This window comes from Spermophilus citellus (assembly GCF_964194105.1).
Source record: "Spermophilus citellus genome assembly, chromosome: 1".
Lineage (NCBI taxonomy): Eukaryota > Metazoa > Chordata > Mammalia > Rodentia > Sciuridae > Spermophilus > Spermophilus citellus.
Genome location: NC_138182.1, coordinates 188,941,150 through 188,968,873, shown reverse-complemented (window position 1 = coordinate 188,968,873; position 27,724 = coordinate 188,941,150). Strand labels below are relative to the sequence as shown.

Sequence of the window (27,724 nt, the reverse complement as noted above, 5' to 3'; positions counted from 1 at the left end):
TGATCAAGTCAGGGATGGGGATGATGTGAGCCCTTCCCAGCTGACTGCTTCACTGATTAAGGTTAAGGGTGGGTCACCATGTACACTGGTAGGAGGAGGATTTGTGATTCTGTAGCTGGGGGGTTGGTGGGGGGCACACACAGGGTTGCAGGCTGGGGGGGGGCTAACCTAATCTTTGGGGAATCAGAGGCCGCCAAGGTGGCCTTTGCCTTTCCTTCGTCCTCCCTACCCGTCTCCCTTCCAACACCAAGCTCGGGGTGTGCCTGCTCTCACTGTGTCTTCTTCACCGCCCCTCACGCCACCCCGGCCTGGTCCCTACCCACTGCACACAGAATCACGTCTCTCCAAAAGTAGCTGGGGGGACTCGGTGTGAGCTCCAGGTCCCGAGATGCCTTGCGTCCCGGAATGATGAAGGGGCGCCGGCGACGCCCGCGGTCCCCACAGTAGATCCGGGTTTACACGGAGGCTCATCCGGGATTAGTCCCTGCGCTCGGCTAATCCCAGTGGCTGGAGCGACCCTGGGGTCCGGGAGCTAGGTCCATGCAGCGCGGGCTGGGGGAGAGAGGGCGCCTGCTGGGCGGAAGGGCGCGGGGCGGGAGAAGGAGGCGCGCCCGGGAAGGCGGGGCCGCGAACCTGCTAATCCGGTCTCTGTTCTCCGGCCTCTCCGGAGCCGGTGTTTACCCCGGAGCCGGACCCAGAAGGCCGGAAGAGGGGAGGGGAGCACAGTCAGAGACCCGGGCTGAGACCTTTTCGGTTCGCTTCCCCGAAACCGACTTCCAACCCTCGTTCCTGAGCGTGGGAGGAAGCGACAGACAGACAGATGTCTCCCGCCCCTTCTCCCATACAGTTCCGCAATTCTTACGCGTTGCCAGAGGAGCGGGAAGTGATACACCAGGGAACGACAGAAGGGCCCCAGTCCCCACCAGCATGACCTAGGAGGGCGACCTATGGGAGAAAGCAGCACAGCATAATCCTCCCCAGCGTCCCCACATCCCTGGTCTGCACCTGAGCTCGGTGCGGACGGAGCCCCCGGAGCGGGAGGGGCCCAGCAGATGGGGTAGATGTCACTTTGAGGTACACGAACTAGGTTTGTCCTCAGTCTGCATCCTCTCGCCCCCATGCCCCAGGCACCGATTAACCCCAGCTTGGGTCTGTCCCTTCTCTCCCTCGTGTCCCCCCAGTCCTCTTCAAGGCCCCCAACCCAGACTTAGCTTCATTCTCCCCGGGACGCAGACCCAAGGGCCTGGAAGAAGTGGAGTGGGGTCCGGTTTTCACACTTTTATTGTAAAGCTCGGGAATAATTACACGGGTCTTTCATTGACAGCTCAGCAAACAAACCGGAAACGAACCGAACCGGAGGGGGTAGGGGCGGTGCCTGCGCATGCTCGCGGCGAGGGGGGAGGTCAGAGAAAGAGAAAGACAGAAAGAGACAGAAATCATTACAAATCAACGGGATTGTGCTCGCAGCGCCGGGGATGGGGATGGAGTGGGGGCGGGGCGGAGGCCCTTCCCGGGAGGAGCGAGGCGGTGGGAAGTGGCACGAACCAAGAGAAACACGACCCCAAAGTGGGCACCCGACGCGCCCAAAACCCCCCTCCCCGACCCCCCTCCCCGACACACGAGAGAGACACGGCCCCCCTCCCCACTCAGATAACCCGAGGAGACACAGTCTCCCCCTCCCCATGGGCAGACATACCCGCCCGGAACCCCATGGGCGAGACACAGTCCCCCCTCCCAGAGAAGTCCCGCATGGAGACGCCCCCTAAGAGACCTTCTCACAGCCAACACAAGCCCTCCCAACACCCGGAGACAACCCCTACCCAGGGAAGAAATGGCTCCAGAGGCCCCGCCCTCGGGAGAGAGAGGTATCCCAGAGCCCCTAGGAGAAAAGACAACTCAGAGATGCCCAGCCTCATCCCAAAGTGCTGCAGGGCAAAGACACCCCCCATGGGAGAGATGGGGGGAGGGCCAGAAACATCCCTTTTCGGGCGCATCAGAGATAGCTCCCTTCCCTGGGAAGAGAGTTGGCCCAAGACTGACTTGTCTCAAGTGCTCCCAGGAACCCTGGGAGAAAAACAGGCTCCCCAAGAGCCTGAGTAGGGAGGGAGACATGCTCCCATGGCCCCCAGCAGGAATACAAATCCCCCAGAGACTCCCAAGGGGAGACATAGGGGCTAGGGAGCCCCCAGAGGTCAGGGCTGCCCAGAGACACTCCCTGCCCCATGAGATGCTTCAGGGACTCTAGGAGAGAAATTTGTCCCCATATATTCTTCCTCTACCAAGAGATATGCTCTGAAGTAGGGGGATGGGGACCAACTAGGTCCCCTCTAGGAAGACACTGACTGGGTCAGGCTGGGTTTGAGGGAGGTCTTCTCTGGCCAAATGTCGCCTATTTGTACATAAAACTGTACCGCGACACAAGGCATTGGGGAGGGGCTTCACAGACCTAGGACCAACCTAGTCCCCAGTGCTGTCACCCATCCCCTGCCCACCTTTGGTTTCACCTCTTGAGTGCCCAGGTCGTAACAGACTCAGAACCCTGACCCCAACCAGGGGGCCAGGGCTCTGCCTTGGTCTGTGGGAAGGACTTCTGTGTGCTTCTCAGCCCTCCCAGCCATCTGGGCTACCCCCTTCCTTCTGGCTTCTCCATTGTGCAAAATGCTCCTCTGCCCTTCCACTCAGTGCTCAGGAGTCTCCAAGGCCAGGGCAGGGGACCAGGCCTCAGAGGCTTCCAACAGGAGTCCACTGACCTGAGGAATGCCTCTTGTCTGGACCACCCTCTCCACCAAGCAAACAGGCCTCATACAATCTTTTTGCCTGAATCCAGAATTCCAGGACCCAGGACAGCCCTCGAGGCCTCAGCCCCACCAAATGGGCACCTCATGCTACCAACTCTACCACTATTGCACCTGCCCCGTTTGTGCAGGGGAAAGGGGCTGTCTCTTTAACAAGCCCCCAGCCCACTTTCTGGGCCTCCCCCAGGGAAAGGAGCCTTTGGCCAACCCCTAGACCTGGCTGCTGCCACCCCAGCCCACTCTACCCACTACCCTCCATAGAAGGGCTGTGGAAGCCAGGGCCACCAGCCTAACAATGCTCTCCTTCCCAGCACTGTTACCCCAAACCAAGTGAGGGGTAAGGGGGACAGAGAATAGGGTGATTCTATAGCCCCCTGGCTTTTCTGGGGTGGGGTCTCTGGAGTTACAGGAGTAAAGACCCCAGCAGCACAGCTCCCAAAGGCACCAGACGACCCAGCAGCCTGTACCCTCCCCTCACACACTTGGGCCACCCCTGCCCCAAGCTTAGACTAAGTCAAGCAAGGGCCATACCCCTGAGTCTCCAGCCTCCCAGCCTGGGCCCCTGGGAAGCCGGAGAGGTATGGGCCAAGGCAGTGGGGGTTTCTGGAAGGAAGAGGGGCTGAGGCTTTGAGATGGCCACAGTGGGAGATGGGGGCTCTGCAGGATGCCGCTCACACCCTGGCCCCCTGAGGTGAAGAAAAGAACCCCACCTCATCATGGCTGACTGGGCTTCTCTGCCCCCCAATCTCCCCTCCCCCTCCCTCATGGGACCTCTGACCTTGGTGAAGGGAAGCCCAACTGGAAGAAGGGGGCCTGGAGCCCAGGGTGCCCTGAGGCAGCCCTTCCCACCCCCTGAGATCAAGGCAATGGTGGTTTTACAGGCTGACGGGTCAGTCATGGCAGGGGCTGGGGGTTGAGGGGCAGGGAGGGGGCAGGGTGCAGGCCCCCCCATATTGGAGGCAGCTACCAGCCACCCCCTGAGCAAACCTTCCTGCTCCCAACTCACCCAACCAGGCCAGAGGCACAGTCATCCCACCCCTGTCCAGCTGCCCCCCCACAGCCTCAGGGCCCCTCTGTGATGCTCATCTGGATGTGGGAGGCCAGCCTGAGCGGGGATCCCCCCCCAGGGCACAGCGCAACAGTTCCAAAAAAATAGAGATTTGTATTTTTTAAAAAAAATTAAATAAAAGCCCAGCTCTGCTGATAGGCGAATGTTACCCCCATCCCCACCCCCACCCACCCGTTGTTTCCCTGGCCTGCACCCCATCCCACCATGGCCCAGGGGTATTTACAACATGGAACAATAGAGGCCTGGGGGGGCACTGCGGCAGGGAAGAGGGGCACAGGGCAGGTCCCCCCCCAGAGGGGTCCCCCTAGACAACACAACATCAACGAGAAAAGTTGCAAATCAGGCAGAAATGGGGACATCATTCCAAGGTCCTTATATACAGACACTGCATGACCAGTAGGGAAGTAGGGAGCTCAGATGGGACCAGGCATGGACATGTGGTAGGTAGGTGGGCCAGCCCAGGAGCAGTACTGGAAGACAAGGCCTCCGCCCTACTCCATCCCTCCCCATCCCACCTTTGGTAACAAAAGCCCTTCAGGGAGCCCCTGGTGGTCAAGAGTTTCCTCTGGAAGTTCCAAGGGTGAGGGGCTCCCCAGTTCAGCCCTGTTTCAGGGCTGAAATGGGGCATGCTATCCCCACCCTGGTTGGTCATGTGGGAAACTATGAGTTAAAAGTGTGCTGCCCACCCTTGACTCCACCGTCTGCCCAAAGAGAGGGGGTACTCCCTAGAAGTTGAGAGAAGGGAGCCCAGTTACTGTAGAGGAGCCCTCTTGGGCATTAGCTGGGAGGAGCCCCATAAAGGGGAAGAAGAGGCTCCTGGGAGCTGGGGGATGGAAATGAGGGAGAGGACTTGGACCCTGCATGGGGGAAGGGCCAGTGTGGTCAGGAGGCCAGTACTCCCCCACACTGGGGGGCCCAGGCCGTGGAGTCCACACTGGAGGGGTCAAGAGTGGGGGCCCTGGAATGGGCCCATCTGGGAGCTGGCCGGCGGCTAGGGGAGGAGTAGCGGGCCGGCCAGAAGGGGGCTCACAGGTAGATCTCGCGCTTGGCCGTCTGGGCAGATGCCGGTGTGGCTGCGGGTGGGAAGTCCGAGGTCTGGGTCAGGGGGATTTCCTCCAAGGTGGCCGAGTCCTTGCAGGAATCATGGCTACTGTGGGAGAAGGCACTGTAGGAGGGCAGGAGGCGCACGGGGGCCGTTTTGGTGTTCCGGTCTTCCGGGGGGCTGGGGCTGCCGGCGCCCGCAGGCTCCTGCCCTCCTCGGTCCTGGTAAGGCACGAAGGTGGAGAGTTTGAGGGCGCTGCTCTTGGTCCGGCGGCTGGGAGATGACTGGCCAGGCATCCAGCATGTGTCAGAGTGGCCAAACTCGCTGCACTCCCGGGTACACGTGCCCGTCATGGCAACATCAGGCAGAGGGCGGAGGTCTGCAGGAGAGAGCAGGGAGGACAGTCATCGGGCATGGCGCCTGGAAAAGATCTGCTCCATGGTCTCCCACTGGTATCTACACAGGGATGTGGGACTCTTCCTGCCCACTGAACTCACAGGCACACACCCTTCAAATAGACACACACCCTCCCACTCTCCACCAAAAGCCCACTGTGCACATAGCCCTCTCAGATGCACACATGCACACACACAAAAACCTATCCTTAAATAGACACATTCCTTCAATAGACACGTTTCTTCTAGTCTCACCCACCCTTCTGTGCTTTTCTCACACACCCACCAAATCTGCCCTCAGACAGGTGCACAAACACACAACTCATCTGCACACTTTGTCGTCTGTCTCCAGACAGGTTTAAACATGCAATTCTACCCCTTGGTGTTTGGAGGAAACCCCCATCCTCATTTAAGAACTCACCAGACTCCTCTCATCTCTCTCTCTCTCTCTCTCTCTCTCACACACACACACACACACACACACACACACACAGTCTGATAGGCATGGACACACAAATCTGTTGCACTGGACAACTCTGTCCTCAAACAAAGATGGGCACATACCTTCCTTCTAAGGCTCCTCAGACCTCCTGTGCTCCCACTTATCTTGGAAGCCCTCTCTGCCCAGCACGGGAGGCCTTGCTTTAAAGCCAGGGGGAGGGGATGAGCTTCTATGCAAGATGTTCATACACAAACACACACTCATACACCCACAAGCACACTCATGCAGCCCCTGCCCACCTCACTCCAGCCCCCTTGCCAACCACCACCCCTGGCCTTTCCCCGGCTCCCTGCCCAGAAGAACACCCACGGGAACAGGAGTTGGCCGCCTGACATCAGCAGTAGCCGGTGCGGTTGCTGGGCAGCAGGGATCTCCATGGGAACGGTTGGGCCATGAGCACTTCCTGTCACAGCTGCCCCTATCCCGCCCTCGCTCTGGGATAGAACCAGGCAGTGACCCACCCTTAGGGACCTAACTGAGCAGCACTGCCTGGGGCAGTGCTCCCCTGGCACCACCCACCCTGGCTTGGCCTCTAGCCAGGGCAAGGTGAGGAGGGGACAGCTCTGTTGTTAACCCTCAATGTGCCAATCTTCAGGGCAGAGTTAGGGGACCCAGTGTGGCACGGAGCACTGGTGGGCGGGGCTGGGTGCTGGGCAGAGTCCCACAGACCCCAGACCCCAGAGCAGCTCCCACATACCTGGCACTCTGCCTCAGGGCCTGCTCCGGCCAGCCGGCTCTGCGCGGGCACAAAAAGGACGAGACGGGCATGAGATCACACATGGAGGGGCAGGGGTGGGGCAAAGGGCCCTCTGAGACCTAGGGCCGAGGAGATTTCGACAGGGCCCTCTGACTGAGGGGTGGGGAGTGGAAGTTTTCATCTTTTGGAGAGGGGTGATTTTGGATTGAAGGAGGGGATGAGAACCAAGGTCAACTCCAAGTTAAGAGTCTTGCCACCCCAAGGGCTAGCTTATTCAGGCTCCCCATCTTCACAGCTGCCACGGACGCCTTCATGCACACACAGTCATGCACATACACATGCACAGCGCACACACGTTCTGACAGTACACATCATCCGTCTCCACACTGACCTCTGCTCAGGCCCACACCTCCCTTCCATCACCAAACCCCTCCCAGACAGTCTTTACCCTCCCAGACCTCCCTGCAGCTCTTCCTCAGCCACAGTTTCTCCCACTTCTCTCTCCAGGGGGTCATCCTATAATTTTCTGAGCTCCTTACAGCATTTGGGTTCCACTCTCTATTCTCAAGGCCCTCCCACCTTATTAGGGGGCTACCATTTGCCTTTAAGGTTTCCTCACCGTTACCTGAGCCTTCTGGCCACTGTTCTCAGGGTCCCTGTTCCCAGGGAGTCAGTGAAAGGTAGTGCTGAATGCAAGGGTTCTGGTCTCAGAGAAACCTGAGTGTGTATCCCTCCCAGGTCTGCTGCTTCCTAGATGTATGAATTTGGGCAAGTGACTTAACCTCTCTGAGCCTCAGATTCTTCCACTGTAAAGTGGGCACAATAAAGTTCTCAGATCAGAGAGTGGTTGTGAGGAGTAAACGAATATATACCTGAAAGCACTCAGCACGGTGATTACTATTGAACACACAAGAAGAACTCAATAAATGGAGGATATTTTTAAGGTCTTGTCACCATTCTCAGGCTTCTACTCATTCCTGGGGTGCCTCGACCATGCCGACGCTCCTCACCATTCTCAGGGTGCTCCATCTCTCCTATGCTGCCATCGGGGGTGGTGCGTTCATAGTGATCCTCAGGCAGTGCCAGGGGACCGAGTCGGGGCCCCGAGGATGACTTGCTGGATGGTGTCTCAGATTCCTCCAGGCCACTATCATAGTAACTGTGCTGGGATGGGTCCTGCAGCTCCTGAGCCTGGCTGGTGGCCGAGAAGGTGACACGACGGTGAGGTAACTGCAGGAAGAGAGAGTGTCACTGCTGGCTGCCAGCACCACACCAGGCCCCAGCCCCAGCAAAGCCCCCTCAGGCCTCAGCAGCAACCAAGAAGTCCCAGCCCAGAGCACAGCGTAGACCCCAGAAAGCAGAGGCTCCAGTAGAGGACTGCTCCTCAATTCTAGGACAGCTCCCAGAACAGCCAAGTCCACACAAAGAAAGTCCCACATAGCTCAGGCCTCAGTGTTATTATAGCCCCCAGGCCACTCTAGTCACACTGTCCAGCATGACTACTTGTTACGGCACAGCCCTTCTAGTTCTGGTTTAGCTCCCCGATACAGGCACAGTCTCCCTTTAATTTCAGAACAGTCCCTGATAAGAGTAGAGCCCAACACCAGAACAGCACAACGCCAGCCAATTCCCCAAATGCCAGCATGGCTTCTAAACACCAGCACAACCTCAAGCTTCCAGAACAGCTTCCTAAAAGCAGTACTTCTAACTCCCAAACAGCTCTCCAATGCCGGAATAGTCCCCTAATTTCCCAAGAGCACCTTCCAGACTCCAGCTCCTCACCTGTCTCACTGCTCTGTTACTCCCATGGCCTCCATTCCGAATGAGGTGCCAACTCTTTCTCATCCTGTTCCTCATCCCTGGTTTGAGTCCTGAGGCCACCTCAGGACTCCCTGCTGAGTACCACCCACCACCCCCAGCCTCACCTCATTCCCCTCCAGAGAGACCTGGGAATGGAAAGGGGTGGAAGGGAACTGGAGAGGGAGCCTAAGAACAAGCCAGGGCACCTGGGGTGGGGGAGCAGAACAGTGGAAACTCCCCTGTCCTCCAGATCAGCAAACAGAATACTGACTGTAGAGGGCAGGGCCCTGAAAGGAGACTGGCATGGGGGAGGGAATGGCATCCATCAGAAATTAGGCAAGTTGGCCTCAAAAGGAGACTCCTTCTAGGAAATAGGAAGGAGATCCTAGGAGGGGCCTCTGGCTTGGTGGAGTTAGACTTGGAGCTTAGACTGGGTGCTGGGGTTCAGGAGAGTGGAGCAGTGGCAGGCTGCTTCCAGCCAGCAACCCCCATCTGCCTGCCATGGGTTACTGATCAGCCCAGGAACCTGGCAACCTCAGCCTGGCACTTGGCACAATCAGCCAGCCACCCAAACACCCACCTGGGATTTACCACTGGTTTTCCTGCCAACCAGAAATTAGGAGTGTTGAAGGCACAGACCCAGGTTCCCTGGAGGCCAGGTGGGAGCAGCAGGGCCCAGGCCCTGCCACTGACCCTCCAGGCTCCTTGAATCCTCCCTGCGTTGGCAGCACTTTGTCTTTACTCTCTAGCCCTCAGTGGGAGGTTGTAAGGATAACCAGAGGAAGTGGTCCCAGGTCTGCAGACCTCCCTCCTGATTCCCCCTACCACACACACAGTCTCCATCTGACTGCGGGCAGCTGGGGTGGGGAGGCTATCAGGACAAGGAACTATGGCACCGATGGGAAGGTGGCCCAGAACTGCCCCACCTTGGGAACCTATACTGTGATCCCCAACACTGAAAAATTTGGGCGATGAGAGATGAGGCCTCCAGAATTAACATGCACATTTGGGGTTGGGGTTATAAAGGAGCAAAGTCCTCTTGCTTTGGGGGTGAACAGGCTCCAGGAAAGTTCTGGAAAGCACAGGGCAGCGTGGTTGTGGGTGTTTCCTCTTTTCAGTTTTCTTTTAAGACTTTGATTAGCAGCTCTCCCTCCCTGTAGTGCTCACATCTGGTAATGGAGGGCTTCAGTTCTGCCCACCAGGCAAGTCACCTGAGCTCTTTTCCTATGATGTTTTTCTGTAAAATGGAGGGTTGGGTTGTATTCAACAAAATATTTCCTATAATTCTATGACTATCAAAGCATCAAAGCCTGGAACTGAATCTAACTCCAGTTCTGATGTTTGAGGCACTTGTTGGATCATTCTAATTAGCTGCCCCTTCTGACCCTTCAGATTCAACAGGTCTGAAACCGAATTATTTTTCTTCAATCAGCCTCCACAGAGACAATGATCTCATCACCATTCCATTACCCACACTCAGAAGGCAGACCTCCATCCATCTGGGAATCCTGGCAGCTCCCCACATCCCATATCCATATTGGCCTTGAATCCAGGGGGTCCTTTCTCCCTAAATTCCTCCAAGTCCACCCATCACCCCCATTGCCACCCTCTTAGTTCAAACCTTAGAATTTTGACTTTGGACCTTCACCTCTGCTCCTCTTTAAGTTCCAGTGAATTTTCTAAACTCAGTTCATCTAAAAAATGCCTGAGCTTTCAGGGACCTCCATTTTCTTTGGCAAGGCATCCATGTCCTCCACAACCTACCGTGCTTTCAATCTCATCTCTCAGCTCTCTCCTGCACCCTCCACTCCAGCCCAAACACTCCCCTCCCTGGCCTCTCCCTGCCTCCAGTGTAGTCATGCTCACTCCTGCCTCAGGAGTTTGCTCACACGGTGACCATAGGCAAAGGGATGGGACCCTCTCGCCCAAGTCCTGGCTCATGGTTGACAAGTTGGTTCAGAATTCACAATCTCTTCCCGGAAGCCCATACCATGCTCCTCAAAAAAAGGGAAAGGCACTCTGGTCAGATAAATTCAGGAAACTCAAGAGCTGAGTTTAACCCTTTTTCCCCTTCGTGCATGGTTTTTTGCAGAGCCTTTAATAGGTTAATGATAGTGAATCTCTTACTACCAATCACAAACCCTTTTTAAAATAGCACATGGATAATGGGAAATTCTGGAAATCAGATTTTCTGATGTTTTGTGTGAATTTTGGTCCAACCACTAACTAGTTTTCACTTCTGAAAAATGAAGAATAAGAGGACCTAACTGCTCATATCAGTCATGAGGACTGAATGAACTTAGGTACCTGCACTTAACCTAGTAAGGCCTCAAAAAATGGAAGTGAATAGCAGCAATTGAAGTAGTTTCTTAGAACAAGTTGGGAATAGATTTACTTTGGAACTTCTCACTTGACATGATTCATTTCACTTGTGTCTTGGGCTACAAGTACAACCATTTTTTCATCAGAGTCTGAACACACAGTAGGAGCTCGACCCATGGTGGTTTGTTTTTGTTTTTCTAGTTCTGGGGATTGAACCTGAAGCCTTGCACATGCTTGGCAAGGGCTTTACCACTGAGCTACATCCCCATCCTAGCATATATGTTTTGTTTTGTTTTTTGGTACTGGGGATTGAACCCATATCCTTGTGCATGCAAGGCAAGCACTCTACCAACTGAGCTATATCCCAGCCCCTGGCCTATATTTTGATGATGACAACAGGTAGTATGGTTTGGCTGTGTTGAAATGTTGGAAGAATATATTCGGTGTGGCTCTGTGGATGGATTTGGTTGAGATGGAGCTGATAAGGGAAAAATCCCTCAGACCTGGGAAAGAAATGAAAGAACTAGGGAAATGGGGAAAAGAAGCAGAGGTTACAAGGCCAGAAATGGAAGAGAAAGAATGGGAGTTGCTGGAGGTCATGCTATAAATATTTAATTTGCCCAAAAGAAATATGATCCAATCACATCTCACTTCCCCACTCCTTCAAAGTCCTTAAGAGATTTTTTTATTTTGGAGGTATCCTAGGGCATCAGGGAGTTTGTGGATGGTATCAAGGAGAAAGCAGGCGCCTTGGACCTCCTGGGAGTGTCTTGAGCCTCTTCGGTCACCATGGAGATAGGTTGCCTCTGGCCTCAGAGACTCCCCCAGGACCTGAGGCCCCTCACCCACACTTTAGCCTCCCTTAGGCACAACCAAGGACAGGACAAATCAAGGACAGGGCAGACCTAGGAGAGCAAGAAGTGAGAGATGGAGAGAGAGAGAGTGAGGGCCAGCAGCCCTGCTGGTCAGAGCAAGGAGCTGAAGGAAGCACCCAAGAGTGGAGGGGCAGAGCAGGTCACTGCAAAGACTCAAGAAGTCCCTTGCCTCTCCCTGGGCCCTCCCTCCCTACAGCCCAGGCCCTGATCACAGTGGGGAGACACAGGGCAGGGCTAGCTAATTGCTGGGTGTAGGTGGTGTCATGATGAAGAGGCTGGGAAAGGGACTTGGGGGAAGATCTTGGCCCTGAGGGAGGGTGACTGGGGTAATAACGAGGTTCTCTGGTGTCACCAAAGGCAAGCAGGCTGCTTGCTACACCACAGGTGGTCTGGTCTGAGGTCTGTTGAGCTTCTCAATTGGACAGTCTGGAAAAATTAAGTCTTGGACCATGGAGACAGCGCAAGACTTGCGTGCATCTCTACCCACCCTTATTTGGAGAAGGGTATCATTCTTAGGGAGAAGGTCTGAAGCATGGGGCAAGGGATCAGGCTACCGGATGCCTCCATTTGAAGGCTATTCAGGAGGGAACTTTCCCTAGACATGGATATGGGTGTGGGGTGGGTAGGGAGATGGTATGCTAAGATAGGGTTGCAGTAGAATAGGCAAGTCTAAGCTGTGGGAAGGGGTAAAGAGGAGGGGATGGGGAAATAGAGGCAGGACCTGAGGACCAAGGGCTGCTTCCAGTCTCTCTCGCTTCTTCTCTCAGTTCCAGGAAAATAAGAAACCAAAACTCCAAAAATAGAGAACTTTATTGTCAGGGACAAGTGTATAGGGCTGGGGTAGGGGATATGGGGCCCAGCCCCGGGTGAGGAAGAGGTTAATACATAGTACACAGAGAAGGCACAAGTTGGGAGGACCCCCTCCCTAGCAAATTCCCCATCTGGTTCCCAACCAGGACCCTAGATCTCCCTGTTTCCCCTCTAGAAAAGCACCTATGGCTGGTCTCAGAGACCCAGGTTTGGAATAGACATTTCCCCAATTTTCCTGACCCCCTTTCCAAACCCTTCTGTTCACCTGCCCATCAGCCCCAGCAGCTGGTCCAGCATCCAGGGATCTGACAAGTCACAGGCCTCTCCCCAGTGGGGAGGGGGCAGGGAGGAGACCCTAGAGCATGCCCTCCCTTGGTTTCCACTCAGCCTAACTCCCATGCCTAGGTGAGGCAGCAAGGTCATTAAGGCCCCAGTGTCTCCAGATCTGAGGTCCCACCTCCCACTATGGCTCAGGCTGGCCCCCAGGTGGACTAGTGAATGCGGCAGGAATGCTACACCTGCTGTCATTCCCACACCTCGGTCCAGATGGCCCCGACATAGGGGTGGGGTGGGGGCCGGGGCGTGGTGAGCCGAAAGGGCTGGCCTACCTGCTTGCTGGGGTATTTGGGGGGGTTGGTGCGGTAGCTGTAGTCGGAGTACTGCTCAGAGCCCGTGGACGTGGTGTCCCCGGTGCCCACAAATGTGTTTGCAGGTGGCAGGTCCTGCACCACTTGGTGCTTCTTGGAGGCCGAGGGTGACTGGGGCTGCAGCTGGATGGAAGGCAGTGGGGAGTTGGAACGGTAGTGGCGGCCCAGGTCAGGGCTACCTGGTGGGTAGTTGAGGGGCAGGTGGATGCGGGGACTGTCCCCAGGGGCATCACTCATCAAGTTGAACTTGAGGGACTTCTGCAATCCGGCCTCATCTTCGTCCTCCACTGGCTTCACAGGTTTCGGGGACTTGCTCTTCTTGCCCTTGCTCTTGTTTCCCTTGGAGGCTTTGCCGCTGGGCTTGGGGGCATACAGGTCCTTGGTCTCTTTCTTACCAGCCTGATAGCCACTCTTGGCCTCCCGCTGCCGGCAGTAGCGCACAAGCACTGCCAGGGCTATGAGCAAGGCCACAGCCACGACACCAGCCACCACACCAAAGAGGATATTGCCACGCTGCTTGGAGCGCTCATATTCTGGGTCCCCAGCAATGTCGATATCCAGCGGTGTGTCCAGGCTGTGACCCAGTAGGGTCTCCAGCAGTGTGCGGTTGGCTAAGGTCTCATTGACATAAAGATGGACCAAGGCTGTGCCGTAGCGTGGAGGCTTGCCACGGTCACTGACCTTCACCACAAGGCGGTGCAGCCCGTGGTGGCGCCGCTCAATCTCCTTCTCCAGGGTGATGGCACCTGAATTTGGCCCGATCTGGAAGAGTCCATAAGGGTTGCCACCAGCAATGCTGTAGGTCAGCTCAGCGTTGACACCAGAGTCAATGTCCTCGGCTGTCACCTGGCTGACCGTCTCACCAAGACGTGTCTGGGGGGTGAGCAGCCGGTGGGAAGTGTTGGAGGGGGCAGTAATAAAGGGTGCATTGTCATTCTCATCTAGCACATTGATGGTGACGCCAACGTAAGCTGAGCGAGGTGGGACGCCGCCGTCCACCGCCTTCAGCTGGAAGGTGTAGGTGCTCTGCTGCTCCCGGTCGAAGCTCAGGCTGGACAGGATGGTGCCTGTGCCGTTCTGGATAACAAAGTCACCATTGTCTTGCTCCACTGAGAGCTGCACCCGGGCATTCTCCCCCTTGTCCCCATCGATGACAGTCACCATGCCCACTGGACTCAGCGCTGGCATGTTCTCCATCACTGAGAAGTTGTAGCCACTCAGCATAAATTTGGGGTCATTATCATTGCAGTCCAGCACATTGACGAGGACGGTGGCTGTGCCCTGGAGGCTGGGGCTGCCCCGGTCAGCTGCCACTACTTTCAACTCATAGCTGTCTCTCTGTTCCCGATCAAGGGATGTCTTCACCCGGATTTCTCCATTCTCAGGGGAGATGGTGAAGAGGCCCTGGGCAGCCGGCTCAGGCTCCAGAGAGTAAACCAGCTCTGCATTAGAGCCGGAGTCAGCATCGCTGGCAATGACCTCAGCCACCACTTCACCGGGCTTGTTGTTTTCTGGAAAGGCCACCTCCGTGATGCTCTGGGTGAAGACAGGGGCATTGTCATTGACATCCACCACCTGCACCTTGAGGGAGTTAGTGCTAGAGAGAGGGGGGTTGCCAGAGTCCACAGCAACAATTTCAATGGTGTAGTCTTTGACCTTCTCGTAATCAAGTGGGGTGGTGGTCTGCAGGAAGTACTTCTTCTTGCTGTCACTGCCCGTCTCACTGGCTTGGCGAAGTTGGAAGGGTACGTCACCTGCTACCACACAGGTGACAGCTGCATTCTCTCCCTCATCTCGGTCAGATACCTGTACCAGAGCCACGGCTGTCTCCTCCGCCACATCCTCTGAGATGTTAGCCATCCCATCTTGATGGGTCACCAGTCCTATGCCTCGGATCTCAATGGTGGGAGCATTGTCATTCATGTCCTTCACAGTCACAACCACTTGGGCACGGGCACTCTTGGGGTTGGCGCCTCGGTCCTTGGCAAGCACAGAGAAGCGCAGAGTGCTCAGGTCCTCACGGTCCACGGGGCCCTGAACAGTGATGAGTCCAGTGTTTCTGTCTAGTCGCAGAAGTCGCCTCACAACTTCAGGTGCCTGGTGGAACGTGTAGTCGATCTCTGCATTGGCGCCTTGATCTGAATCATTAGCTTTCACCTGTAGGGTAGGAGCAAAAAACAAGGAGAACAGACTGGGTTAGACCAGGGATAGCAAGTTCAGGGGTACATGTGTGCTGCCAAAGTCCTTTCCAATGATCATGGCAAACACAACAAATCTGACTTAGTGCCCTTTCCAAAAGTGGCATGTGTACAATCTTTTCCCCAGCCCTGGCATTTTGGCAGACATTACTAACCTCTTTTCCTGAAGAGCCCAGATGCAGCCTGCAAATCCTCAATAGTGACGCAAACCGCCAGCAGAGATGGTACATGGCAGAATTAAACTCCTTCTCATTCCTCTACTGGTCCACCCAAATATGGGGGTTAGGATCTAACCAGCAACACTTTCATCCAATTAAAGTGGCTCCTAACCAACTGCTGAAATGGAAAGGTGTGTGGGTAGTAGAGATGGTGTGCATACATGCACAAACACGTGTATGATTGTGAGCTGTGTGTGATTATGTGTAACCATGAGAAGGTGTGTGTGTGTGTGTGTGTGTGTGTGTATATGCAAGAGTGGAGAACCACATGCCCACCTGGAGGCTACAGGTGAGGGAATTTCTTCTGAAAGCAGTCAGGTAGTGATGTGGGTCAGAAGGAGCCTGCCAGGCCAGGCCCAGCCACTGCTCTGTTAAACTGGGGAAACCTGTTTCAGCAGTTCCTTCGACTGCTGGCTGGTGCTGGCAAGGCCCCAATGTGAGGAATCCGGCCTGAGCCTGCGGCCAGGAGGGAGGGGTTGGTGCAGGCCACAGAGCCTGCTGGCAGCGGGCTGGGCTCCCAGCATCAAACAATGAACTGTCTGTCCCTTTGCAGTGGGCACGCCCTCCCATGCCAACGCGCACTGGGTCCAAGTCTATACAAACACGGGCAGGAATGGGACAAAAAGAACCAGGTGGAACTGGCCATGAGGTACCACTTCTCGAGTGAAACATGAGGGTTAGGGTTAGGTCACCGCCAGACCAAAGTGATGGCAGGGCAGGGTGCAGAGGGGGATAGGCATAACTTGGTAGACTCTCTAAAACAGAAGTCTTGGGTTCAAATCCTAGCTTTACCACTTCTCAAATAACTACGTAACCTTGGGCCAATTATTGAACTTCCCCAAACCTTAGTCTACAAATGTGTAAGATGGGGATTAATCATGGAATTGATTTCACTGTGGAATATTAAGTGGGATGATACATGTCAAAATGTCAACACTGTCTGATACATGGAGAGTGCTCCCTAAATATTCTTTTTTATTTTTGTCCATCAGCCTGTCTATCTGTCCGTCTATCCTCCTTTCTGTCTCTGCAAAACCAGTTGCTAATACCATGTGGGGCACTGCAGGTAGTGGGATCTCAAGCCATTGCTTGTCTGGCCTTCTTCCCCTTGGAAAGGACTCATACCAGACCTGCTAGGGCTTTTATTACAGAGGTTCCCAGCTACCCTGCTGCCTGCTCCAATCTCTGAGGGCCCAATCCTACCAGTTTCTCCTACTGCAGACCTCAGTCTTATCTGTCACCAACTATGTGATTATGCGCCCCACTGTCTCCCTGTCTCTAGATTGGTGGCTCAGCTCCTTATCTGTCTCCTGCCATCTGTCTCTGTCTCTGTCTGTGACTCTTGACTTCTGTCTGCCTCCTGTCCCTGCTAAGTTCTGATCCTGCCTCTTTCCCATCACCTGTTCTCTCCCATTCTCTCTTTTTAGCTTGTCCACCTCTCAGCTGACCCTCTGTCCTGCTTTTCTGCTGTATCTTGCTGGGAGGATGTAAAGCTGTTAACACGCATAGGCTATAAAAATCCACAGTGTGGGACATGAGCCATGGTGGGCTCTGAATCTATCAGCTATGACATCAGGCAAGTTTCTTAATCTCTGTGAGCTCAGATTCCCATCTGTAAAATGGGGATATGCTCACTTACCCTGTACTGTAAGAATTAAATTATATAATACACATGGTATGTTTAGAACAGAGCCTGGCACTTAGGCTATTATTATTCACCATTCCCACTGTCTGTCTCCCTTTTCTTTTTCATCCTCCTGTCCAGATTCCAGTCCACCAGTTCTGAAAAAAGATGAAACTCCCACCACCCACTTCAGCACCGGGACCTAGGATGAGGGTCTCCTGGGCTGGGTGATGGGCTCCAGGGCAGCTGAGCCCTCCTCAGCTCCCTCTCATCAAACAGACAGCTTCAGCCCCTGGAGAAGAAAAAAGGAGCTGGGCTGGCAGGAGGCCAGTGCCGAGATGACAGCAGGAGATACGCCCACCTGTCTGCAGGGACGCTTTCTTTGCTCCCTTCCAGGTCCCAGCCCCACCAAGCTGCCCAGCCCCTGGGGCAGTTCCCATGGAGAGGGGTGCTGAGAACTTCCATGAAGGGAACTGACCCCCTGCCTACTGTGCCAAACACCCCACACCCATGGGTGCCCCATGTCCAGGGGCAGAATCGAGTATACAAATACCCCTGTATGACTTTTCAGAACTTGGAGGGAGTATCTGACTTAAATGATCTCATTGAACTCCGTCAGGGAGGGGTGCAGTGAGACTGTATCCCCAGTTTCAGGAAAATCCCATCTGATTAAAGGGCACCTGCTCCTGTTTGGGAAGGTTCTACCTGATAAAAAGCAGCCCTTTTGTTCCACCTTAGCATCCCTTGCAAGGGGAGAAGGCTCTCCTTGACTTGAGGGGGAGTTTCATTTTCCAGAGTTTCTAACTCACATCTGCCTTGGAGAGGGGTAGGCACTGTTCAGATGTGATGTCACTTAACAGCTTGATAGAGAAAAATAAAATCACCAGTTGGGTGATGGGAGGGTCTCACCTGACTAGGGATGGGAGAAGAAATCTAGACACAGCATTCTGACATTTTTATCCCCTAAGTGAAAGGAGTTCTCAGCTGGTTGGGGTGGGCTCCCATTTTTAAAAGTGGGTCACCCTGACAGGAAGATAGAGGGGGTCTCTCACCTGAATGACCGAGTGGCCTATGGGACTATTCTCAGACAGCTCTGCCTCATAGGAGGGTCGCTCGAACTTGGGAGCGTTGTCATTGGTGTCAAGCACAGTGACACGCAGCAGGGCACTGCTGGCACGCGGGGGACTGCCACCATCCTGAACCTTAATGGTGAGGTCGTAGGAATCCCAGCGTTCGCGGTCCAGGTTGCCCATCACGATGAGCTGTGGCTGCTTCTCCTCCTGGTCCTCGGCCACCTGCAGCCCAAACAGCTCCTGGGCCTCAGGCCCAGCCTGAAGCTCATAGGATGCCACGCCATTGGGGCCAGCATCACGGTCTGAAGCCAGTGGAATAGGGAAGAGCGAACCGATGTTGGTATTCTCAGGGATGGCCAGAGTGATGACTGGTGAGGCGAAGTTGGGTGTGTTGTCATTGATGTCCTGTACCTCTATCTGGCCCTCTAGCAGCCGGGGACTGCCATTCTGCACGAGGTCTGTGATAGACACCTCAAACTCCAGGATGCAGGGCTCACCAGGGAGCTGGTTCTGGCATTCACGGAGCCCCTCACGGTCAATGGAGGTCTCGGTGGTGAAAATATCACCCGTCTTGCCATCCACTCGAAGGTATGGGGCACCTACCTCTAGTTTGTACAGGTGGCCCACATCTGGAAAGCCATAGTCGGCTGCGAGGCTCCCAATGAGGGTGTTGGGTGGCTGTTCCTCTGGTACCTTGTATACTACCCGAGTGGCGTGGCCTGTGGATGGAGCCAATAGGAGCAGCAGTGCCAGCAGCAAGGGGGGCAGCAGCAATCGCTGCCCCCCAGGGCCCGGGCTGGGCCTCAGGGACCCCATCCTGGCAGGCTCTAGAATCAGGAGGGCTGCAAGAAAAAGAGGCAAAATGGAAGCTGCTCTAAAGGACTGCCTAGAGCCAGGCCCCCGCTGTCCCCCTTCCACCTACACACTCTTCTCCCACAAGGAGATTCAATCCCAGCCCCAAAACCCAGTTTCCAGAAGCCAGAGTCCAGAACCCTGAGTTCTACCCACAGCTGGGTGTAGCAGCTGTGCCTGGCTCAGCTGGAGGATCCTGTAAGAGGCCTGGCAGGCCTAGAGTAGCTCCCGCCCATGGAACGCCCTTACCTACCTGATGTTCCCTGGGTCCCGGCCCTCCCTCCCTCCCTCCCTCCCTCCCTCCCTCCCTCCTTTCCTCTTTCCCTCCCTGTTCTCTGCTTTGCCCAACACCTCCTTCTCACCAGCATCCTGCCTTAGTCACCCATGGTAATTACTCTGATACTGAGATACCGAGAGAGCAAGTGGTTAGGCTTTGGGCACCCCCAACTGGATCACCCCTTCCCACCTATGTAGTAGGAAAGAGATGCAGGTACTCTCTAGATGACCCAGTTTCTGGGGTCATTTACTGCCCATACTAGAGCTACTCAGGTTGTCTGGAGGGAGAGGGGAACACAACTCATTTCTCTCTTCTGAGATGCCACATCAATAATAAGTATATGAAGTGTGACAGGTCCAATTCCCTTTTCCTGACAATAATCACCCACAGCACCCCCACAAGGGTCCAACTTGAATCAGACACTAACCAAGACTTGTAAAAATGGCTAGGGTGAAGAATAGGTGTTAGCCCTCTCCAACTTCCCCCACAAACATGTGTCTAGGAGCATTTGCATTTGTGTGTGTACACAAACACATATGCATGTGAACAGTTCCTAGGGCTCTCCTTTCTGCCTCTTTCCACGGGCAGGTGCACAAAGAGAATAGAGGTCAAGATTGGGGTCACAGGGCTGAATGGCCCTCAAATTGGCATTGGGAGCTGCCCTGACCTGTCCTTTGCAACTGAAGTCCAGCAGGTCTAACTGGGACAGAGCTTCAATGACACCACCAGACTATCCCTGGCCCCTTCCCACCCCTACTCTGGGTGATCATCTGGCTCCTGTTTGACCCCTATCCCTACACAGGTCCAGCTCTGACTGCACACCCGGCCTCTCCTCCTCCTCCTCTCTAACTGGTCCAGCCCCACCTCACACCTTCTTCTCTCTGCCCACCCCAGCTAGCCAATCACAAGCTGCATCCCCATCACCACTATCACCCTCTTCTTTCACCCATCTCTCCACCCCCTCCACTTCAAGGCTGTCCATTTGCTGACCCCAGTCAGACCTGTCAGCTGCTGGCTGGGTTGTGACTGCGCTCCTCTGCAACAAAATCATGGTGAGCCTCTCCTCTACTCAAATCCAAAGTCTCTAACAGCATTTCTGTGGAGGGTTCAGGCTCAGTCTCCTTTCCCCACTTCCCCTCAGCATACCTGGAAGACCCGCTCTACTTCTGGAATTCCCACCCCAGGCCTATTGATGACCACACCCACCCCACTGAAGGCAGGTTCTGGCCCCCCTAGGAAGCCTTCCCAGGCCTTTCCAACCCACAGTGACCTCTCCTTCCTCCAACTCACAGCCACTTATTGTCTGCTCCAGTCCTAAAGCAATGAATCATAGGCTGCCTTGGACACCGCCCGCCTGTGTTGTTCTCTCTCCTGGCAGACACCAAGCATCCTGAAGGAAGGGGTAGAACTTTGTATACTCACTCCCTCAACCCCCACCCATGCGGCTTTTCGAAGCCAGGCCCAGAATAGGTGCTCATTCATGCATTCAACGAATGCTTATTGGGCACTTATAATGTGTCAGCCTCTATCCTCGGCACAACAGTAAAGACTGGCCCAGTCTACCATAACAATGGTTCTAGCAAGAACTACCTGTCAATTTTGTTGGGCTGCCTCTCTGTACCCATTTGGCATATGTTAGACAGCAGTGGGGAGAATAGTTGTTATCCGAAGGCAAACCTCACTTCCTTTTTTTGTTGTTGTTGTTGGTGGTGGTACCAGGGATTGAACCCAGGGACACTCAACTGCTGAGCCACATCACCATCTCTTTTTAAAATTTTGAGACAGGGTCTCGCTAAATTGCTGAGGCTGGTTTTGAACCAGCAATCCTCCTAAGTCACTGAGATTACAGGCATGCATCACTGTGATGCCAGGCTGCCCACTTCCTGTTTATGTGACCTGGAACAAATTATTTAGAGCCTCAGTTTTCTTATCTGAAAATAGTAAAGATACTGCCTATTTCCTGGAAGGGGGGCAGTTTGAGAAAATATAGACTGACTACCTAACCCAATGTAAGTACTTAATAAATGGTCTCTGGAAGTACTCAGCACAATTGTAGTTATGTCCTTCTTTGAAAAACTTGCTAACCTCTGTCACAAGACAGTAAGCAGAGTGGGAGAGTCTCTACTTTGCTTACTTCAACATCTTCAGCGCAGTCATAACCGGGCCAGCAGCTGACAGGTCTGACTGGCACACAGTAGGCTCTCAATAAATAGCTTTCCAGGGATTGGTTATTTTTACTCAATGACTATCTGCTAATCCTGGAGCACTTGCTGCGTGATCACTGGTTGTTTAGTTGCCAACTTGCCTATGATTCCCCGATTCCCCTTCTCCACCTAGGGGGCAGAGGAGACTCTCAGCAAATGCTCCTTGAATGCATGGTTCCTTACACATTTCAAACACTTCACCTCTTCTGGGGAGACTTCCCTAAACACAAGCCCCTCCTCAGTAGCTCCTCAGCATTAAAGTACTCAATGTGTGTGAGGTCATTATCAAATTAGTGTCTATGTTTATTCTCTGCTACAATCTTAATCTCTTTAAAGGAAGGAGGAGTTTATCTGATGCTCCATTTGGATCTGCCCTCCAGCCACATCCCCTTCATCTGCATGGACCTTGGCAAAGAGTTCATCTTATCATTTCAAGTCCCAACCCAAATCCATCCCCAAGGGACTGTCTCCTAAGAACCCCATTTTCTTTTGCGTGCCTTCACCTGGCCACCACCCTCCTCCACAGAAACAACATGGGATAACTGTGCAACCCTATTTTCTGTGTAAGCATTGGCAGATTAGGGGTTAGATGGGATGCCCACGGGAATGACCCTGAACCTTGCAGAAAAGAGAAATTTAACAGTAACTGCTTGCCTGTACTCCCCCTCTCCAGATCAAGGTTACTTAACCATTCAGGCAAACCTCAGTCTTCAACTTGGGACTTCCTCCCCACCTCAGGGTCAAATACCTGAGACCTCTTAGGTAGTCCCCCCTCCCCCGCCACCCCAGTATTTCTCTCACCCTTAGAGGATCCCTTACTTCCAGTTGGCGGAGATAGAGTCCAGAAGGATTACAGTATTCGGCTTCCAAGTTAGAACCAGGAGAACCACAGGGTAAAATGCAAGACAGGGAAAGCTTGGGGTCAATGTACAGGGGTGTTCCTGAGATTCAGGAAGAGTAGGGGAATAAGGGCCTGGAGTGAGTCTTCCCCAGATTGGACGCAAGAGTTGGGAGTGGTGAATTCTGGGAGAGAAGCAGAACCTCTCAAGGTTGAAGCACCTGGAGAGTTCTTTCAAAATAAGTATTATCTGGCCCCCCCCTTAGGAATTTTGATTGGAAGGTGGGACCGGGAGAAACCCCCAAGGCAATTGTGATGCAAAGGTCCCAGACAATCTGGGAACAACTCTGGGATACAATAGATCCACTGAGTTAAGAAACAGAACACGGGGGTGTCTGTAGCTCAGTGGTCAAGGGCTTGCCTGGCCCGCACCAGGTCCTGGGTTCCATCCCCAGCATCAAAAAAGAAAGAAAAAGCCTGAGGCCACACAAACTCTCTCATCACCACACCACCATCATTGCGCACCACGATTACTACCCCAGCAGGCAAGGTTTCACTAAGGCACGGATAAGCATTCACACACAGGATCTCATTTAATCCCCCCACCCTCTGAAACAGATAATATTCATTATTACAGCCCTGTCCCCGTATTACAAGTCAAATTGAGACTCAAAAATACATTAATCGTCTTAGGCCAGAGAAACAGTATGAGGAAGAGCTCGGATGTGAGAAACAGGGCTTCTTCAAATACCAGAGTCTGGAGGAAAGGCTGGATTCAGGAAGGGAATCAACAGTAATCCCTAAGGCTGGAAAGGGATGTTTGTTGTGTTACCCCCACCTCCACCCCAGAACACAGGAACCTCAGCCCTGTTGCCAACACTGCCCACCATCAGGACAGAAAGGGAAGAGGAGGCTAGCCTTCTAGGATTGAACCCAGGCCTCCCAGGCTGTTGTGGCTCATTCAAAGGTCCATCAGGATATAGAAAGCCATGTGACTTTCCCTTCCTGGGAAGGGCAGGAACAGCAGTTAAGTGGCCCTTACTCATCCCTGCCCCCACCACTTCTGAACTTTGTCCTCTGCAGTTGGTATGGGGAGTCATTAGTCTCAGCGGTGGCCTTTGAAGCCACTGGTGCCTTATCTGCCCTTCCCCAGGCTCTGGCTGCCTTCCTGGGCAGGGGTGCTTTGCATTCACCCAGTGGCATGGGTGTCCAGGGGACTGAGAAGCCAGAGCTTAAGCAGGGACAGACACAGGGACCCATCTCCCTCAGGAGCACAAGAAACATCAGGGGTATAGGAGCGACGGATCAGGGGACAAGAGTCCAAGGAAAGTCAAGGGGACCTCATCTGTATCCATACCTGGGAAGGGTTGATGACAGAGGTTCACCTGAAACCTTCATTTCCAGAGTTTTTGCTGCATGCTATGACCAGAGAGCTATGCCAGGTCAGGCTTTGACACCTTGGATGCTCCCTGTCCCCTGCCCCTAGCACTATTAGACAATAACCACTGCTTCCTCAGGCAAACACCAAAGGAAGAGAGTGAAGGGTAAGCAAGTGAAGCTGCATGGGGTGGAGCTGTTCAGAGGCCACCCACAGCAAGCAAGGGCAGGGCCCTCAGCTCTTTCCCCTCTTCCATCACCCTCCATTAGCTTCTGCAGACTTCCAGGCATCTGTTGTTTGGGGCCAGATTGTTTGAACCCTCACTTCACACTTCCTAGCTGTGAATTGTCTTTTCCGAACCAGTTTCTATACAATGAAATGGAAATTGGGAGTTATTTGGGAGGATTAAAGGAGATCTGGTGCATCTGAAGTCTATTATAATTGTAAAGGTCAGACATAAAACAGTCTCCCAACTCCAGAATAGAGCAGTTTATTTCCAGCATCGGGCACATAGTAGGTTCTTGTTTGCTCAACGAACAGTTGGCAAATCCTATAAAGGTAAATAAATATAATACATATCTTACTACTGCATCCTTTCCACTTGCCACCGGCCCTGGCAGATAGAAGATGCTTAATCTGTTGAACAGAATTGCTCTCTGCAGCACCAACTATCTATCCTTGCTCAGGGCAGGAGCAGCCCTCACCCCATCAGAAGGGCCTCCTCCTTCACTACCTCCCCCTATTCAACCTTCATTCCCTTTTAGGTCTTCCCCACCTTTGTAGGCCCCCTTCCTGGCCTTTCCACCCCATTCTTCCTAGTAATATTCAATGTCTTTTGGCCAGCTTCTCTGCAGAAGTCACCACAGTAGCAAGGGCTCTGGTAGGAGGACACCAGACCAGCCAGACACCCTTTTCCAGCCAAAGTGCCTTCAGTAATTGGGAACTGGGGATGGAAGGGGGAAGGGGAAAAATAAATGCGGCCAGACCAGAACTGAACCTAGGCCTGCCCTCTACCACCCTGCCTCTGGCCATCTCTGGAGGCCTCTCTTCTCACGCCTCTTTTCTGGATTCCAGCCCATGCCCTAGTCTAGTTATTACAGGTTTCAATCCCCTCAGACTCCCACGTCAAGAACGAAGGTAACACCCACTCATCCCCACACACACCCAGACCTCAGGGTTCTCACAAACACCTTCTGGCAGCTCCCTAGGACTGACCCAGAGCAGGTGCTGGAAGGCGCCCCGCGTCTTCCGGCACGAAGTCCTGGCCTCTGCTTGCTCGGGCGGCCGGGTCCGCACCGCTAGGGTCAGCGGGCGCTCCCAGAACACACCCAGCGTACGGAGTGTCTCCTCCCAGAGGCAGCTGAGCCAGTGTAGGGGGGGACCGCGGCGGCTCCTAGGGTTCGAGTGGCCCCGCCCCCACCCCCGCGGCGCCGGCCTCCTGAAGCCTAAGGCGAGGCCAGGCGAGCGCGCAGCGTAGTGAGAAAGCGCCTAGGCCAGCCGGTCACTTGCGTCCCCCGCCCCCCGGGCGGCCGCGGGGAATCCCTGCTCCTTGGCATCTCCGGCCTCGGCCTAGGGTCCCCCGCAAGCCGGCGCCGCGGCGAGTCGCGCAGCGGGCGCCGGGAGGGGGGCGGGGAGGAAGCCGGCGCCGGAATCACAAAGCCGCGAACCCAGCCGGGCGGGGACACTCTCGTAAAACCGATGCTCTCGCGGCCGGCGGAAAAGGGGCTCTTGCCCTACAGTCAATTCCCAGTGGCCTCAGCATCACCCCCAATCTTTCCTGCCGGAACGAATCGTTGCCCACCACTGCTAGGGAAACTGAGGCCAGAAGTCTGAGCTAGGGTAGCTGGGGGAGGGGGGAACGGGTGCGAGTCCATTTCACCCACCAGTTCTACTCCCGCGCCTGCCACCGTCTCTCTTCTGGCCCCCAGGCCTTTCCCCGACACACGACTGGCCCGCAGCCGGGACCGGGAAGAGGGGGCGCCCTGGTGTGAGACTGACCCAGGTGTGCGGGACCCAGGTGAGCCAGAGACCCAGGTGCCTCGCAGAACTCAGCTAAGTGGTCCGGAAAGGGTCGCAAACAGCGCCTCAGGCTTGCACCTTTTGCAAAAGAATCAAGGGCCTCGGAGCCCGGGGAGGCGTTATGGCGCGGCCAGCCAGGTCCAGCTTGTTCCCGGAACACTCGGCCGGTACGGCCCGGGAGTGGGGGTGGGGGGAGGCGCCCGCCGGGAAGCCGGTCAGTCCGGCCACAGGGCTCCCGCTGTACAGATATTTACAATAACAATGTCGCTATTAAGGTGACAGGGCGCTTGGGTCGGTTTTTCCCCACGGAATCTGGCCTCCGAGGGAGAGGGGCAGAGCTTGTCTGTGTATGCCCCGCAGGGTGTAATGTGACAGTGTTGGTGTAAGGTGTGTGTGACACCCAGTGTTAAGATGTGTGAAGCAGTAGGTTCCGTGTTTGTGACCGTGAGGCGCTGCTGTAGGTGCTTCTTACTGTGTTAGGGTGTGTGCCATCAAGGCGTGTGCTGAGACATTGGGTTGTGTTTGTGTGGGTTCAGGCGGTGGGAGCAAGTGAGACCTGTGCTCTGTGTACCTGTGCTCTGGCCAAGGAGTAGGGAACATAATTTATGTTAGGGTGTGTTCCTTAAAGAAATACGAGGATGGGGGATTAGGTTTTGAGTGTTCATGTTGAGAACTATGGCACTCGTACACGACGGCATGGGTTTGTGTCTGTGTGTCTATGTTGCCCAGTGTCACACCCGGTTGTGTTGTTGCTGTCTACGGACACAGGTTGTGTGTCCCTGCTGCTGATCGTGCAGACGCCGAAGCAGATTCTAAGCTGGTGACGGTGCCCCATTGGGCGCTGGTGTGCGGGAGGTATGTCTGTGTTCACATATGTTCGGATGTATGTATGCGTGTGTATGTCTGGTACGGTCCTCCAGGTGCCCGCGGAGAGCTGGAAGCGCCTGAGTGAGCTGAGCTAGTCGCCCAACAAGTGTGTGTGTGTGTGTGTGTGTGTGTGTGTGTGTGTGTGTGTTGGGGGTAAGGTTTCTTGCTAGCTTCATCCTCGGGGAGCCCCCCACCAAACTGAGGGCTGCGCGCTTCCCCAAAACCATTTCCATCTCGCGCGCTCCTGGAGTCTCATCCCAGCCGCTCCAAGGCGCGCCCGAGTGCGCGATACCGGGGTTGGGGTCCGGCTCGGTACCCCCTCCCCTCTCTCGGTTTCTTGTAGTGGACCTTGAGGCCAGGGTGCCCGGCTGCAACCCCCACTTGGTGTTCCAGCAGCCCCCACCTCGGCCCCCGCGCGCTGGGCACGGACTGGATCCCCCCGGCCTCGCTCCGCTGAGCGCCCCTCCCTCAGCTCCCGCCGGCCATGGCCGCTCCGGGCCCCAAGCCTCTGCCGCCTCCACCGCCTCCGGATCCTTACCCGCCTCGGGGCAGCACCGGCCGCCCGCCCTGCTGTCCATGAGCCGCTGCCGGCCCCGGCCCGGGCTGCGGCTCCGCACGGCTGGGGCTGGCGCTGCGGTTCGGGTTCCGGCTCCGGCTGACTCTGGGCACAGCAGCCCGGCGGCTTCGCGTCCGCGCCGCGCTCCCGCTCCCGGAGTGTGTGAGGCGGCAGCGGCGGCGGCGGCGGCGGTGGCGGAGCCAGCAGCGAGCGGAGCGCACAGCCCGGCCCGCCCCCTCCCTCCCCCTCCCTCCTGGCCCGCCCGCCCGCCTCCCGCCCGCCTCTCCGCACCCCCTCCGGCCGGGAGGTGGAGCTCGGGACTGCTCTGGTCCCGCTGGGAGGGGACCCTGAGCGCCGTTCCCTAAAGCCGGGACCCTCTCCCCATTGCCATCTCCCCATTGCCGGAGGCCTGAGTATATAGGTTTACTCCTCCGCTCTTCGCCTAACACTTATCCCACCCAAGCCTGCATCTAGGACCCCCTCCCGAATTCCCCTCCTTGCCTCACTCAAACACCTGTCCCCCACTCTGCATCCCTGGAAGTCGAGGCCGAGGAAGTGTCTCCCCTAGCGCCTTCTTCCCTGGGCACTTCCCCTTCAGATCCACGGTCTTCCCGCCCAGACCCCCGAATCTCCCCTTTTGGCCCTCCCTTTCCACTGCGCTCCGGG

General features: G+C 55.2%; 1 protein-coding gene across 2 annotated transcripts; it reads right to left on the bottom strand.

Moving 5' to 3' along the window:
- Positions 1-1,878: 1,878 nt before the first annotated feature.
- Positions 1,879-27,280, bottom strand: PCDH1 (protocadherin 1). 2 transcript variants are annotated; one of them, XM_081296790.1, is made up of 6 exons: positions 27,041-27,226; positions 18,047-18,909; positions 12,916-15,111; positions 7,511-7,730; positions 6,501-6,539; positions 5,150-5,285 (listed from the first exon to the last, which is right to left on the bottom strand). In XM_081296790.1, exons 1-5 carry the CDS (start codon positions 27,078-27,080, stop codon positions 6,514-6,516), a joined length of 3,345 nt encoding a protein of 1,114 aa, XP_081152916.1. In that variant the 5' UTR covers positions 27,081-27,226; the 3' UTR covers positions 5,150-5,285; positions 6,501-6,513. The 2 variants fall into 2 exon arrangements, with proteins under 2 accessions (XP_081152917.1, XP_081152916.1); XM_081296791.1 differs by lacking the exon at positions 6,501-6,539 and having other exon boundaries at positions 1,879-5,285; positions 27,041-27,280.
- Positions 27,281-27,724: the final 444 nt, after the last annotated feature.

What these genes read in the sequence shown, in the direction of transcription:
- PCDH1 (XM_081296791.1), bottom strand. Translation starts at nt 27,080, where the DNA reads ATGGACAGCAGGGCGGGCGGCCGGTGCTGCCCCGAGGCGG. An exon ending in CCGGTGCTGCCCCGAGGCGG is followed by an intron (nt 18,910 to 27,040) that starts GTAAGGATCCGG and finishes TTTTTCTTGCAG; the next exon opens with CCCTCCTGATTCTAGAGCCT. An exon ending in GATGGAGCACCCTGAGAATG is followed by an intron (nt 5,286 to 7,510) that starts GTGAGGAGCGTC and finishes TCTCTCCTGCAG; the next exon opens with ACCTCCGCCCTCTGCCTGAT.